At 48.5% G+C, this 15,920-nt stretch overlaps 2 protein-coding genes across 3 annotated transcripts; one reads left to right on the plus strand and one right to left on the minus strand.

Moving 5' to 3' along the window:
* The first annotated feature begins 791 nt into the window (after positions 1 to 791).
* On the plus strand, positions 792 to 10,030 carry NT5C (5', 3'-nucleotidase, cytosolic). The gene is made up of 5 exons (XM_065415708.1): positions 792 to 1,007; positions 8,523 to 8,623; positions 8,702 to 8,762; positions 9,597 to 9,711; positions 9,810 to 10,030. The coding sequence occupies exons 1-5, from the start codon at positions 822 to 824 to the stop codon at positions 10,028 to 10,030; spliced, it is 684 nt and encodes a 227-aa protein (XP_065271780.1). The 5' UTR covers positions 792 to 821.
* Positions 10,031 to 11,206: 1,176 nt separating this feature from the next.
* ARMC7 (armadillo repeat containing 7) lies at positions 11,207 to 15,095 on the minus strand. Of its 2 annotated transcripts, none has more exons than XM_065415707.1 (4): positions 15,034 to 15,095; positions 13,883 to 13,977; positions 13,579 to 13,722; positions 11,207 to 11,549 (listed from the first exon to the last, which is right to left on the minus strand). In XM_065415707.1, the coding sequence occupies exons 2-4, from the start codon at positions 13,971 to 13,973 to the stop codon at positions 11,212 to 11,214; spliced, it is 573 nt and encodes a 190-aa protein (XP_065271779.1). In that variant the 5' UTR covers positions 13,974 to 13,977; positions 15,034 to 15,095; the 3' UTR covers positions 11,207 to 11,211. The 2 variants fall into 2 exon arrangements, with proteins under 2 accessions (XP_065271779.1, XP_065271778.1); XM_065415706.1 differs by lacking the exon at positions 15,034 to 15,095 and adding an exon at positions 14,693 to 14,968.
* Positions 15,096 to 15,920: the final 825 nt, after the last annotated feature.

Below are 15,920 nucleotides of genomic sequence, written 5' to 3' on the forward strand. Positions count from 1 at the left end.
CTGCTCTTCCATCACTATACAGGCATGCATTACACACAGCAAGAGCAAAACAAACTTTAGCGTTAAAATCTGAGCTTGCCTTGATTTAATTTTTGGACAGACTAAGAAAAGTCAAGTAATTATGTTGAGACTCTCCAGGTGCTGTGAATGGCAAAGACTTAAAATAAACTTGTTAGCTCTCCTCCAAATTCTCAATCTGCCCTAAGGAAACAAGCAGGGATAGTGCAGCTAGTTCAAAGAGCGCTAGGATCAGCTTGTGTAGGTGAAAAGCTCTAGTTCTCTCATCTACTTCTGGTGATATGAACAAATCCTAGTACTGCAATCACCAAAAAAAAAAAAGTGTGGGAGGCCTCCTAGAATCCAGCTCTGAAACGGGTTAGGCCTAAAGTTCAGGCACCTCCAGGACAGGCATGGGCAAGAAAGCACTTATACAGCTGATCCTAACAAGCCTGCGACCTCCCTCGCTCCGAGCCCCCCGCAGCACAGACCCGGCTGCGCTTTGGCACTCGTTCTGCCGCAGCTTATTGCGGAGATGGAGAATTTTCCCCACTCACTGCTCCGGAGCTCAGCCCGGGCCGGGCCGCGCCATCACTTTGGAGCCACTTCTGCGCGCGGCCCCCCGCAATCCCCAGTGCCGCGAGCGCTGAGATCCCTGCTGCCGCTGGCTTGCCAGGGACTGATGAATATTCATAAAGACAAGCTCCGCCCAGTCCTATTGAAGAATAGCCACTGGGGGCTCTAAGGCGGGTGTCGCCGCGCTTGCCTGCTACCACGTGGGTTCTAGTCTAGACGCGGCCGCGCTGCAGCCGGCCCCGGGCGCTATGGCGGGCTCTGCCGCGTCCCGTCTCCGCGTGCTGGTGGACATGGACGGGGTGCTGGCTGACTTCGAGGGCGGAGTGCTGCGGGCTTTCCTGGCCCGCTACCCTGGGGAACCCCACGTGGAGCTGGCGGAACGGAGGGGCTTCTCTGTCCGGGACCAGTACCGCTGCCTGCGGGAGGACCTGGCGGTGAGAGGCCGGGGGCTGGAGCTGGATCGAGGGCAGTGGGACTGGGTAGAAGTATTCCCCAGCATGGCATGTGGGCAAAGGGGGTGCCCCAGCTGGCCGATGCGCTGCACTGCGCGGTGGGCCGGGGGCAGTGTGCCCTGGCTGGGCAGACGTGCTGCAGGGGGAGGGTGCTAATGTGGGGTAGGTGTGTCACAGAGCAAGGGGGACAGAGCAAGCTGGTACATGGCTGATCAATGGCTCCATGTCTAGTTGGCAGCCGGTATCAAGTGGAGTGCCCCAAGGGTCGGTCCTGGGGCTGGTTTTGTTCAATACCTTCATTAATGATCTGGAAGATGTTGTGGACTGCATCCTCAGCAAGTTTGCAGATGATACTAAACTGGGAGGAGTGGTAGATACATTGGAGGGTAGGGATAGGATACAGAGGGACCTAGACAAATTAGACAAGGGGTTCTCAAACTGGGGGTCGGGACCCCTCAGGGGGTCGTAAACTGTCAACCTCCACCCGAAACTCCGCTTTGCCTCCAGCATTTATAATGGTGTTAAATATATTAAAATGTGTTTCTAATTTATAAGGGGGGGGGGTCACACTCAGAGGCTCGCTATGTGAAAGGGGTCATCAGTAAAAAAAGTTTGAGAGCCACTGAATTAGAGGATTGGGCCAAAAGAAATCTGATGAGGTTAAACAAGGACAAGTGCAGAGTCCTGCACTTAGTCCCTAGTCTGTAGCAGTGCATGGGATTCTTCTGTCCTGAGTGGCTAGGCAGCAGTTCTGCAGAAAAGGACCTAGGGGTTACAGTGGATGAGAAGCTGGATTTGAGTCAACAGTGTGCCCTTGTTGCCAAGAAGGCTAACGGCATTTTGGGCTGTATAACTAGGAGCATTGCCAGCAGATCGAGGGATGTGATCGTTCCCCCCATTCGGCATTGGTGAGGCCTAGGGTGACCAGATGTCCTGACATTATCGGGACAGTCCCGATTTTAAAACATTTGTCCCACGTCCTGACTGCACATCGGTTGGGACGCCCTTTGTCCTGATATCGGGGACTGCTCACCATCACCACCAAAGTCCCGGGGCTGGCGTGGCAGCGCTTCCTGGGGCCAGTCCCGGCAGCGCGCCCGCCCGCCAACAGGAGCCTGCAGTGCTGGCGGCCCCTAGGCACAGAGGCGGAGGGGGTCTCCACATGCTGCACCGGTTCCCTCCTGCCCAATCAGAGCTGCGGGGGCGGGGCTTGAAGGCAGCAGTGGGCAGAGAGCCCTCCACCCCCCCACCCCACCCACCTGACCCGCCCCTAGGAGCCAGAGGGACCTGCCAGATGCTTCCCAGGAGCTGCCCCAGGTAAGCACCGCCAGGACTCCCCACCTCGCCCCCCGGCAGGTCCCTCTGGCTCTTAGGGTCGGGGCCCCATGCGCGGCCGCCATCCCGAGAAGCGCAGCGAGCCGGCACGGCTGCAAGGTGGGGGAGAAGCCCGCCCCGAAGTGGCGGCGCAGCGCCACTGGGGGAGCCGCCACCTGGCTCCAGGCGTCTGGAGGGGGCCCCAGCACTGCCCCGCCCTGCAGACCGCATAGCTCCGCTCCCCACTCACTGCGCGGACAGCTTCCTGCGGCGTGGGGGCTCCGTTCAGTGCTGGGTGCCATGCACGCCAGCGGGGTAAATAGCTCCCCGGCCCCCGCCACGCCGCCCCCACATGGCTGCCCTGCCCGGGCCGCTGCCCGCCAGCAGCCGTGACCCAACGAGGGTGTTTGGCTGGGGATTGCAGCCTGCAGAGGCCGGAGGCGGGAAGGGCATCAAGGGGTCCGCGGCAGAGAGCAGGGGCGGGTGGTGTCTCGATGTGGGGCAGTTTCCCATGTGTAGCGGGGGTGGGGGTGGTTATAAAGCCAGGCGGGAGAGTCAGTGGCCACTTTGGGTGAGTCTGCGCCACAGTTTAAGTGCAGGGTTAGTGGGACTTGAGTCAGCTGAGCTGTGTTAGGGAGCCCTGGGCTTAGGGTGACCAAAGGTCCCAATATTAGAGGCTTTGTCTTATATAGGCAATTATTCCCCCCCCCCCAAAAAAAAAGTGTCCCAACTTTTTACACTTGCTATCTGTCACCATAGTGAGGCCTCATCTGGAGTGCTGTGTCCAGTTTTGGGCCCCACACTACAAAGATGTGGAAAAATTGGAATGGGTCCAGCAGAGGGCAACAAAAATGATTAGGGCGCTAGAGCACATGATTTATGAGGAGAGGCTGAGGGAACTGGGATTATTTAGTCTGCAGAAGAGAAGAACGAGGGGGGATTTGATAGCTGCTTTCAACTACCTGAAAGGGGGTTTCAAAGAGGATGGATTTATACTGTTCTCAGTGGTAGCAGATGACAGAACAAGGAGTAATGGTCTCAAGTTGCAGTGGGGGAGGTTTAGGTTGGATATTAGGAAAAACTTTTTCACTAGGAGTGTGGTGAAGCACTGGAATGGTTACCTAGGAAGGTGGTGGAATCTCCTTCCTTAGAGATTTTTAAGGTCAGGCTTGACAAAGCCCTGGCTGGGATGATTTAGTTGGGGATTGGTCCTGCTTTGAGCAGGGGGTTGGACTAGATGACCTCCTGAGGTCCCATCCAACCCTGATATTCTATGACAGTCCGATCTCAACGGATTGGCTTTAGAGCAAACCAAGAAGAAGTGCGTTGTGAGTATCACTTGGAGCAACTGAGCATTTCTCTCTGCTTTAGTGGAGAGCGAGAAATGTGCTGTTCCTATAATACCGGTAAGGCAAAATGGAGGCTATCCCTTTTCTTAGGTGTAGTACAGAGGACTGTTGAATGCTACCATTGTTAACTTTCATCGGCTTACAGTGAGCGTGCCAGCCCCTTTCAAAGATGGGGGGGGGGGGGGGGGAATGAGATGTCTCCTTACTCAACCACAGCCAGTAAAAATATACAGCTGAAACTCTGTCCACAATAGTATCATCATTGTGTTCATTCACCCACTCGGACAACCTGTTATTGCTACACAGTAGCAGTAATGAAACCTTCCATCCAAGGATCTCTAAGCACTCTATAAAGGTTAGCTGAGTCTCGCCACAGACCTGGTGAGGGAACTGCAGTACACACAGCAGCTACAGGAAACAGTGTATCAAAGCTGCAAATGAACCCAGATCTTTTAAGCTTCCAGTAGCCTAAACTATTGCCTTTGGTGGATTCCCCTAATGTCTGATACTGAATGAGAGTTGTGGCTGTGTGGGTTGATTTGTTTTTTTAAGTAAGTAAACATTAAAGAAGAATAAAACTACTAGGAATGTGGATTTGAAGCTTTGTTTTCTTTACAGAGTATTTAATACCCTCTACAGATAGTAAGAGGAGTGCTGGACCAAGTTACATCAGATACCTTCCCTGAGACATCCACTGTTTCTATTTTTAAAGTCCCAAATAGGCTAGAAAACCACCCATGCCTGTAACTGACAGCTAAAAGACCATTATTCATGTTCCCCTTTTTCTCTGTCACCAGAACTAGGTACTTGGATCACTCAATCCAGTCTGATTTTCATAGGTTTAATCTGATCAGGCTATTCATTTGCTTGTAGTTAGTGCCTAAATTTATACTAGGAACTTTTTGGCACCTTCACTGTCCCCTACATTAACTAAATAGGACCCCAACCCAATTGAAATGAAAATAGTTTATTCTCTGAGTGAATCTGACCCTGGTATCCAGATGCTTTGGGGCAAACATTTTTCTTCTAGTATCAGAGGGGTAGCCGTGTTAGTCTGAATCTGAAAAATGCAACAGAGGGTCCTGTGGCACCTTTAAGACTAACAGAAGTATTGGAGCATAAGCTTTCATGGGTGAATGCCCACTTCATCAGACGCAAGTCTTGATGCCCACTTCATCAGACGCATTCACCCACGAAAGCTTATGCTCCAATACTTCTGTTAGTCTTAAAGGTGCCACAGGACCCTCTGTTGCATTTTTCTTCTAGTAGGCTAAGTGCTCTTGTCTGTGTTGCTAGTCTATACATTATTATGTGGTGAGTTTGTAATCCACCTCATGATGGCAAGGTGGATTTTGGCCTCTTTGTGGATTTGTCAGCTCCTATTACTGATCCTACCCATACTGCCCACCCCCAAAAAACTCAGGGGTGCCAGTGGGATACAGAGCCAGTCCCCTCTAGATCACTGGTTTGAATTCCAGCTGAGGTCAGGATGAAAGAAAGCTGTTACCATCCGATTACTGTTAATTTTGTGGTTATTCTCAAAATGTGCTAGGTGCTGTACATGCAAGAAGAAACTGTCTCTGCCCCAGGGCGGGTACCGTGTCTTTGTATGTGTCTGCATGGCACCTAGCAGGTTAAGATTTAATCATGACTGGAGGCTCTAGCTGTTATGCTGATTTAAAATTTGATGACAGGCACATGTCTTAGTTCCATATTTAAATAATCCACTCTGCCCCTTTACTAAATCCCATTTAGTACTTTTTGGTGTTTAAATGTCACTATTGCTTGGTAATCCTTGCCTAATCAATAGGTATTTTATTAATTGTCCATTTGTTCTGAACTTTAACCATTGCCTATTTCCAAGTTTTAGTTGTTAATTCTTGTTTTAATATTAAATGTTGCTTCCTTTCTATTTATGGTCATAATTTAAGATGACCTAATTTCACTTTGTAAATGCTCTGTTTTTTAAAAGTTATTTGTGTTTAACTCCTTTCTCTTTACTGTACTTGACTGCCAAGTTGTCTGTGTGAAACAATCTGGGTTCAGCTTCTCAACCGACAGGTGTTCACAATACAACACCTGGATCCTAGCTTAGCCACATTCAATAAAAGGATTTGACATCTGCAGACATAACAAGAATACCGAGAGTTGTAATAAGTATTTAAAAAAATAATTCAACAAACAACAACTTGGGGCAGCCAGGGCCACCCAGAGAAGGGGGCAGTTTGCTGCGGGCCCCCAAACTGAGTTGTATTGTGACTTGGCGCAATACCACTCACTAAAATTTGGTGATGGAAGAGCTGCCGACCAAACCTGAGGAGCTGAGCTGCTGCTGCTGCAGAGTGCAATGCGGGCTAGCTCCCCAGCTGTGGCAGCGCAAGTGGCATGACAGGCTAGCCACTCCAAGTACAATCCTGTCTAAAACCTAGGCATGTCCTTGGGGCAGCTAGCCTGTCCCAGCACTCATGCCACCATAGCTACTATTTTTAGAATGGTAGCTCAATCAGAGCTAGTGCATGTATGTCTCCTGGAGCTGAAAATTACACCCCAAGCTCCCATGTAGACATACCCGAAGTGTGAGTGGGAGCTTAGTCCCCAGAGTCTATTCAATCCTTTAGGCTATTGTGATTGCTAATGAGAGGGTGAAGTGTGGTGGTGAGTTTTGTGACGTAAGTAGCGTTCTGCTACAACCAGCACTGAGACTCCCCACGTGATTGCACACACATCACGGACAGTGGTAACTGTTTTTTTTTTTTTTTAATGGACTTGAGTTGGATGCAGACCAGTTATGTCCAACTAAAAGGTGCATGACACTTTTAACTTTGTTTGCTGTGTTTAAAATGAGGAGGAAGTGCATAACTAAATGAATGGAGGGCTGCACCCCACCTCAGGCAGTGTAGCTTCTTAGTAGGGGGCAAAGGTGCCTCTGAACCATATAGCAAATCCTACAGTACAGCAGTATTAACTCACCTTTTCTGTGCCCTTGCCTCACTTCAGGCCCTTGCTACTCTTAAGGGAGTCTCCTCTGAAAGTGAACTTTCTCCTGGCTTATGATCACTCTTTTAAACCCTGCCTGGGTGTAGGACAAAACCTTCCTCTGTTCCTTTTAAAGATCTGGTTTCCATCAACTGCAAAATGTCTTTGTCACGTTATTCCCCCTCCTCCCCATGTCATCACAGCTTGGGCAGCTGCATCAAAACACTGCCTCTTGCTCCGATTGCTGAGGAATGAGCAGTAAATTCCCCCCCCCCCCCCAAAAAAAAAAAACCCTGTCAGTTGTGGAGCTGCCTAGGAGTGTCCTGTTTATGGCAGGGGAAGGAGAGAGTGGAGTAGAAGCAGATAAACTCTTTTTTTATTACAAGCATGCTCATCTCTGTGCCTGGAACTCAGGCACCAGGACCGAGGGGTGCCTCCCATACTAATGGGCTGTGGGGGCCAGTGGAGTCCCCCCATGCAAATGCGGGCTGCTGTAACTTGTTCCTCTGCTTCAATGGGCAGGGGAGCAGAATCACCAGGCTGCTGGTCTGTCCTGGCCGGGACCTTCATTCGTGCCCCCTCCCTGCCTCCACTCTGTTCCAGAATAGTCCCTGCTCCTGTGGCTGCTGGAGATGGCTTTGCACCTGGTGTAAGGTTCTCTGAGCTGGGTGTTCTCCAGAGTGGCCTTCTACATGCCTTGCAACACTTCTGTTCTCCAGCCAACTAGCTAGCAAAAGGGGGCCAGAGCACAGTGATGATTCTGTCCCTTATTTACTTCCAGAAACTGACAAGAAAAGTCAGTCCTGTTATTTATTAGAGCGGCAGCATGGTCTCAACTATGCATGAGACGGGGAACAAGGACCTCACCAGACTGAGAGCCAGTTCTGCTGTTCACAGTGACCATGGACAAGTGCTTTTAACCCCCATTTCTTTATCTGTAACAGTCAGGCTAAAATCTACTCACAGGGGCAATGAGGATTAAGGACCACACAATGCCCTGTATTATTGAAATGTCTTTGTAGCAGAAAGTCACAGGACGAGGCTGCATTATATTAAAAATCATACTCATCATTGTACAGCCTGGTCCTTTTCAGCCTCTAAAATCAGGCCCTTGGCTACAGGTATATGAAACAAACGGTCAGTGACAAGCCAGTGTTCAGCAGAAGGCATCATCTCTGGTGCCTTTCAAAAATACGAGTAAATAAGCTTTGAATTTCCTCGCTTTGGTCATTTTGCCACTAACTTAAACATTTTAAAATAGAATTTGCACTGATGTTATCACCGTGGGGAAGCTGTCGCACTGAAGCCAGAATCTGCTCTTAGACATTTTAATCTTGTTGCTTGAGGCCTTAGAGAGCACATATACAACAGCATGGAGAGCAACACAGCAAACCTCCCTCCAGTATGCTTCAGTTGTGGACTGGCAGGATCAACTGTAAAGCGTGAGGATAACTGAGTCTCCGTGTCCCAGTCTGTCCTTGACCCCTCTGCTGAGGGTGCCAATTATCATGGTGTGGTGTTTTGGGGTGTTCATTTGGTGGCATGTTTGTTTGTTTGTTTTTGTAATGAGGTGGATATATATCTACTGGGAACTGGAATGAGATCCAACAACTCACTTCACACAGGCCACCAGATGGTAACAACTTTCAGTCATTAGCTGCCTGGCCTGGATTTGTCCTGGCAACCAGTGGGTGAGACTGTGACCCATTACCAATTATCTCAGCCACTTGGTCTCCCTCTGAAATGTGGACAAAATAGGTCCTTTTGATGTTGAATAATACCCCCGGGGTAAATTCAATAGCTATTATGCAGAAAGCTACAATAAAAAAAATACTGCTAATTCTCCACTCTCTTCCAGGCTAAGGTAGCGAGTGTCTATGAGTCACCTGGCTTCTTTCTGGGGTTGGAGCCGATTCCAGGAGCCATTGAAGCCATGCAGGAAATGATCCATACGCAGGAGTAAGAACACTTTGCAGTACACAGCCCTTGTCTATTCTCCGTGTTTGATGACTACTAATCAGGGCTGTTTCTTTTTAGCACTGAAGTTTTTATTTGCACGAGCCCCCTGCTGAAGTATGAGCACTGCATCCTGGAGAAGGTTGGTGATCTCCCTCCCTCCCCCCTCGTTTTAAGACTGCTATTGCAGAATCCAGCCCCTTTCAATTGTTAGTACGTGCCCAAGTACCATACCAATATGTGCAAAGCCAAGCTGCAGCCTGTGAAGTCTGCAGGACCCAGCATGCAAAAATACTCCATCTGAGTGGCAGCTTTTCAGACTGAGAGGAAGTATTAAAGGCCAGAAGTAGTACTGTGTCATGCCTTTTGCAAGGCATCTGAGTCTTACGCAATGGAAGCCAGAATATAATACTTAAAAACCAAACCAGACAAACCAACAACTTTCAGCAACTCATACCCCCAGTAGCAAGAAATGGCATGGGAAGAATGGGGGAGGGTAAAAGAACAGATGCAATATGGTCAAGTAGATGCAGGCTTGACTCACTGCATACTCCAGAGGCAACCAAGGGGTGTCTGATGCACTGCACTGGGAGGGGACTGCATGCCAGAGGCTCCTGTGAGAAAATCCTGACTAAATCGAGAGATGATCACTGTCAGGCAGGAATGCAGGGAGAGAGGGGTTACTCAAGTACTTTGGGGTTAGATAATGAAGGGCCTGGTATATGCCATAGGTTGACTCTCCTCTCATGCTGCTTTACACCCGTGTAACTTCATGGTACCCAGTGCAGTCATGAGTGAAGGGCATTGCAAGTACAGTTCACATCGGTCCTTTTAGTGTCCTGCACCACAGCCCAATTGCAGGGTTCATAACACTCCTAGAAGAGATTTGGGCCTGTAGCATGAGATCACTATGCTATAAATAGTCAAACTTGTTGCTAAGTAAAATTCTTCTAATGCTCTACTTCCTCCCCAACAGTACAGCTGGGTGGAAAAATACTTGGGTCCTAAGTTTGTGGAGCGACTGATTCTGACCCGGGATAAAACAGTTGTGTCAGCTGACCTCCTGTTCGATGACAAAGACACCATTAAAGGTTTGGGAAACTTGAGGTGGAGATTTCACAGCAGATGATTTACTGTTGTTTGGGGAAAAGAATGATTAACTTCAGCTTTCCATTCTGGCTCTTCTCAGGTGCGGAGCCTAAGCCGAGCTGGGAACACATCTTGTTCACTTGCTGCCATAACAAGCATCTAGAGCTTCAGACCCCACGTAGGCGGCTGCAGTCGTGGGCCGATGACTGGAGGGGGATAGTGGAAAGCAAACGCAGAAGTAATGCGGAAAAAGAATGCTATGCTAGTCTCATTGCCAATGGAAACGGACAAGTTGGGAACTGGCAACGAAATCCCATTTAAAGGAAGCGCACTGACCTGGGTAGGGGCAGTTTTAAGGGCCAAAGATACAAAGCTTATTTTTTAAGATTTGCATCTTCTTTAGACTATTTGGAGGGAGAAACTCGACAAGAGATGAGCAGCTGCTTATAACGCTAGGTAGAATGTTTTGGGTTGGCAGGAAGGGAGGATGAAGAAATTAGAAAGAGGAAGCAGGGCTGTAAAACTCCATGAAAGCACTCTGCCCTCTGTCCCACTCACTGAAGCTGTAAATATGAGGGACACCGTCACGTTAGGAAAGGAAATCTTGTTTTCAACAGTTTAACAATCTCGTATACTAAACCAGATTGGCTGTTCAGCATCCATCCACTTTTTCCCCTGCTTGGCTCATAATGAAAGTAGATAGTTTCACTTCCTGGTTCTCCTGCATTAATGTGAGCTGCTAAGGTTTGGGTTGCAAATGCTATACTCAGTGAATGTCTGATCCAGAACTGTCTACACTTAATGTTTTATTCAGAGTAAGTTTTACAAAAGCTACTACAAGACTGGTTATCCTTCTGAGCTGCAGTCTGCTGTTAGTATTCCCTTTTAAATCTTAATCTGCATCTTTCCCACCAGCTATGTTGTGGTGAATACATTATTCCTATTGATATTTAACATCAGTAGAGCTAATTAACTGGCCAGGTGCCCGTGGTATGAGGATGCTGGCTCATACTTAGTCCTGAGGTATGTGATCAGACTGCAAATTGTAGGGGGAAGAAGGTGCATTCTTTCCTACTGAGAAATAAAGAACATATGATTTAAACATATTTCAAAGCTATAATTGAGAAGATGGGCAGCAATAGCTGCAGCTAGGTGAAGGTGATGCAAAAGAATTGTGTTGGGTTTACATTACCTGACAACCACACTGGAAATGGTAACATCAGAAATGGTTATTTGGATGATGGTTCAGGAGTCGCTTGTCCTGCTCTCTAACAGCCATAATTGTTTTGTAGCAGTTCAGCTGCTAATCCTGTCTTCTGGACCCATGTCCCGGCTCCCCACCTGCCCCTTTCAAACTGAGGCAGAATTTTAGGAATGTCTTTCACTAGTTTCACCAGCCTCTTGACCTATCCTGCAGGTGGAGGGGGCTCTAAAGATGGAGTCAAGAATATTTCTTCTCACGCAATAATAATCTTAAACTACTCCATCTGCCCTGCATAACATCAGTCCTTTGGGAGCGGGATCCCTACAGCTGTATGTTTGCTCAGGTTCCTGGCCTCCTCCACCTGCACAGGAGAGCAATAATCCTCAAGGAAGACCCTTGCTAGGTTGCTTAGCCTCCTGTTAGCTGAGAGGGAGAAACGTAACATGCACTCCACCACCGGGAACGCTGTGGTCTGTTGGCGAGACTGTGGTGTGGTCAAGTACATCAGAGTAGTGACTGCCGACATCACTGTCTCCTCATTTGAGCTGGATAAGCAGTTTATTACAGGTGCCACCCCATCTGCCTCCAAAATATAGTCCTTGTTTGTTTTATCCAGACAGAGATTACAAAGACCACCTAAAACAGAAAGGAGAGAGAGTGTGGCACCAGCTACCATCACCTTAGATCACCCTCAACACCTAACTAACTCCCTCTTGAGGTTCAAGTGGCATTGCTGCAACCAGGATCCTCAACTCTTTCTTAGGGCTTGTCTACACAGTAACTAAGATCAAAATAATTGATCGTTGCCATTCATGCCTTTAGTTAGTTCAGAGCAAGTCTAACACAGATTTCTTTAAAAACAAAAACAACCTACTTATGTTATATCACAATAGTACGCTCTTGTGAACTAAGTGTGTCCATACACAGACTTGCACTGAACTAACTACAGGTGTGAATTCCACCCAATTTAATGTGCGCATTACTGGTATATAAAGTACATACCATACCGGAAACAAAATACTGGTTTGCACTTCACTGAGACCCTTGTCCCCACATAGAATCAACTGGCCAGAATATTTTTATAGTAGTTGGAAAACTGTCCACCCTGCTCCCGGAATAAGTTTATTCTCAAAAGTCTGTCCTTCCTTCCTCAAGGTGATTTTTCAACCAAAGCACTCATTCCCCTATATGACATTAGGGGGCGCTATGCTCTTAGAGGTAACATCTTTCACAGGAGATTAAACAAACACAGAACTTGTCATTTAAAAATCCTCTGGTAAATTTTTCAAGAGTGGGGTTAAAAGACTTGGTTTTCTGTTAAGGAAATGCCTTATTTCATCTCTGAGGTGGCTACAATCCAGTAAAGAGTGAGAGATTCCTAGAAATACCTTCTGTACAGCACTGGGGGTATAGCGAGATTTTAATTAGTTATGAGAGGTGCTATTAGAAGTAGCATGGCATTATTAATACTAATTAAGATATTGTAAATATGATTTCTATTACTTGGTGCAAATACTAATATGTATCCTGTACTAACAACACTTTGCACTTAGGGTGCAGCCATACTAGCCACATTGTGATCGATGACATCCCCAGTGCAGCTCTGCTAGTGGAAGCTGTAGTAAGTACACAAGGCTACGTGTATTCAACCATCACATCATCTAACCCTGCTAACCATTCAGGATTTGAATTTGGCATGTCTGGCTCCCAGTTTGTATTGAATCCACGCTGACTGGCTCTAATGGGATTCCTCAGAAGACTTCATTATATTATTTAGAACAGGTCCTTTTAGAGGATTAACTGTCAACAATAACAGTAACACAATATTGGACTTGCTCATGCTCTATGGCAAAACCTTAGTTGTTCTCAATGACTGTATCATTACAGTAGGGATGTGGGTTAAAAATTATCATTAAACTAGATTTTTTATTTCAATAAAGTAAGTTTATTTTTCAGCACTGCAGCATGTTAGTGGAGCGAAGGGGAGACTTGTCTTAATGTGAAATAATTCACCTCAAGCCCCTAGCCTGATGTCTCTCACCTGTTCCAGCTATTCTATTCTATATAGGTTTTATACTGCCCTCATCACTGTCACATCACAGGACATTGTCAATACCGCATTGAGTAATCGAGACTGCCGACCAGGGAAATAACCCACTTTCTTCCCTGAAGGACCCAGGCACGCGCCCCACCCATGTACTTATCCGCTACACCGATACTGACTCGGGCTCCTTATTCATTCCATGGGTGGCGTACCCGAGCCCACTTATCCACTGACACTTTAAAAGCCCTTGCACCCCAATCTGGGTCTATGCAGGTTATGCGATATGTATGTATCTTCTCATCCTTACAAATGATACCTGTAACCCCCCATAACCCAAGCCTGACCCCAGATGTACCCTTGCCTCTTAACTCATGTATATTTCATTATAAACATTAACTTTAATAAAAATTTTAAATCTGAGGCCCTTCCAGTAGTGCATTAAGCAGTTTGATCAACATCTGTCACAGATAGTTTGTCATGTGTGGTTGATCCTCTCTCCCAAATTCAAGTGGACTACAGAATCAAAGCAGCGAGGCTAGCATCCCCTGACCCATCAGTATCCAACCAGTGCTTGGAACTACTATTGTTCATTTTACAAATAGTTTTAAATCCACTCCTTACCAATTGCAAACTCCACAAGGATCTCATTGTCCTCTGTGAGCATATCCAGGAACAGGTCAAGGACTTGAAGCTGTCGGAGATATTCATAGTTCTTGGGATCGTAGGCGAAGTTGGCTAGATTAGCCAATACTTGCTCCTTGGCTTCTGCAATACATAAGCAGTATTTAGGTGAAGAAAGAGGCAGCTGAAGTGGGCTGGGCTGTCTAATTCCTGAAGGAAAAAAATCAACCAGCAACTGATGAGCCAGTTATGATCCTGACATTTGGAATATACTTTAATAAAAAGAAAAAAATTATAAGCTCACCTGGACTCTCGGTTACCTGGAACTCGGTGACCAGCGCTTGTAAGTATTCAAGCCGCCCCAGGTCCAGCAGATCCCGCTGCTTTTGGGACATGGTGCTAGAGAGAGAAAATTAAGTTTTGTTCACGATGTCCCGAATGGCCCCAGTTTCACTGCAAGGTTAATAAAAACATTCTAACAAGTGTAGAATATTCAATTGATTTTCTTTTCCCTCCCTTCAGACTCACTGAGGGAACTGCAAGTGGCAGTATTACAAGCTCAGGCCCTGTCCATGTTTGGATCAGAACCATGCTAGCTACAACGGGGTTTAAACATGCCTTATCTGCACTGAGAATCATTGACAATTGTCCCATGTTTGATCTAGCATTGGTGCAGCTCCATTAGTGGTATCATAGACTACCCATGAGTGTTACTGTAGTGTCTTCTAAGCCTTTTCTGAGTAGGGCTAGATGAATGCTGGTAAAAACCCCTGATCCGCACCTACACTACAGTTTCCATCATTGCAACCTTTGGTGAATTTGTTATGGTGATTTTCCTAGAGTAGATGAGGCCAGTTTGAATGGGGCGGAAGCGCCTTCTGTGCTTAAAATGCACTATTGCCAATCCCAAACATTCAAAAATTGAGAGTCATGGTGCACAAAATAATGAGACTGGTTTAAAAAGCACAAGATTTACAAAGAAAATAATACATTTTTGTTTCTTTCTATTTGCCGTGAGGTTTCTGAACCTTTAGGCTGCACTGGATCAGATTTTCATGCTTTTCTGCACAACAAGGGATAGAACCTGACTTTTTTTAAAATGAAAGATTCTCACCTAGTCGCAGGACTCCAGGAGCTGGGGCTTTAAGAACCCTTAACTCCAGTTATTACAAGACTCCCACTGAAAATCAGAAGAGCTAGCAACACTGTGAGTGGTCCAGGTTACCATCCAGGCGCCTCCTGGCCGGGTTATAGGAGGGCCCTCCTGCTTTACAATCCAGCTCGGGGCTTACACCGCCGAGGACGCCAGCAGTGGGGGTTCGGGGCCTGTGGGGCGCAGCTCTCAGCCCAGCAGCGCGGCAGGGCACAGGCTAGGCGGGCAGGGACCCGGGACGGGACCTACTGCGCTGCTACCCAGGCCCCTCGCGCTGCAGCGCGCTCCGCGGCGTCACTAACCGCTCCTAGCACCACACGGGGCATAGACAAGGCGACCCAGGCAACGGGGCGGAAATGACGTAGAGGGAAAACCTGAAAGAAGGGCGGAGATACTGAGAGCGGGGCCGGACGTCACGTGCCGTTGGCGGAGGGCGGGAGGCCCCGAGGCTTGTAGCAGTGGCCCGCTGCTGCCCGCCATGGTGGGCCGTATGTCGGCGCGGAAGCGGCTGGCAAAGCCCCTCCTCTTCGGCAGCATCCTGTGTGCGCTGGCCACCGCCTTCGTGTACAGGTGCGGGGAGGAGGGACTTGGCCGGCAGAGAGCGGAAGTGCTGTGGGGCTTAGTTGGGGGGAGCGCACTGGAGGCCTTGGCCGGCAGGGATTGGGGGGGCAGATGTGGGGGGGCCCTGGGGGCCTTGGCCGGCAGGGATTGGGGGGCAGATGTGGGGGGGCACTGGGGGCCTTGGCTGGCAGGGATTGGGGGGAGCTCAGCTGTGTGGGGGCCACTGGGGGAGGTGGCTGGCAGGGATTGGGGGGGACTCAGCTGGGTGGGGGGCGCTGGGGGAGTTGGCCGGCAGGGATTGGGGGACTCAGCCGGGTGTGGTGGATTTGGGCAGGGGCCCTCACTTCACTGCAGTGACCATCTTTCTCTGTCTCAGGCACCGCTTCTTCCCCGAGGTGGAGGAGCTCCGTGCCAGGGAGTACGAGCGCTATGAGAAGAAGCGCCACGATGTGGTGGAGAGGCGCCAGAAGCAGCTGGCTGAGCTGGCGGAGAGGAAAGCTTCCCCGTAGTCTGCGATAGGAAGGAGAGGCTCTGCTCCAGGGAGCCTACTCCTTCAGTGGGCATGGGGAGCTGTGTTGGGAAGTGAAGAATGTATGTATACAACTCTTGCCCATGGCACACGGCTCAT

This window comes from Emys orbicularis, chromosome 13 (genome assembly GCF_028017835.1).
Source record: "Emys orbicularis isolate rEmyOrb1 chromosome 13, rEmyOrb1.hap1, whole genome shotgun sequence".
Lineage (NCBI taxonomy): Eukaryota > Metazoa > Chordata > Testudines > Emydidae > Emys > Emys orbicularis.

Excerpts from the sequence above, each read along its gene's own strand:
- NT5C (XM_065415708.1), top strand. The coding sequence starts at position 822 with ATGGCGGGCTCTGCCGCGTCCCGTCTCCGCGTGCTGGTGGACATGGAC. Across the intron at positions 8,624-8,701 it reads GAAATGATCCATACGCAGGA|CACTGAAGTTTTTATTTGCA; the intron begins GTAAGAACACTT and ends GTTTCTTTTTAG. Across the intron at positions 8,763-9,596 it reads AGCACTGCATCCTGGAGAAG|TACAGCTGGGTGGAAAAATA; the intron begins GTTGGTGATCTC and ends CCTCCCCAACAG.
- ARMC7 (XM_065415707.1), bottom strand. The coding sequence starts at position 13,973 with ATGTCCCAAAAGCAGCGGGATCTGCTGGACCTGGGGCGGCTTGAATAC. Across the intron at positions 13,723-13,882 it reads CCAGGTAACCGAGAGTCCAG|AAGCCAAGGAGCAAGTATTG; the intron begins GTGAGCTTATAA and ends TATGTATTGCAG. Across the intron at positions 11,550-13,578 it reads CCTTGTGGAGTTTGCAATTG|GTGGTCTTTGTAATCTCTGT; the intron begins GTAAGGAGTGGA and ends TTTCTGTTTTAG.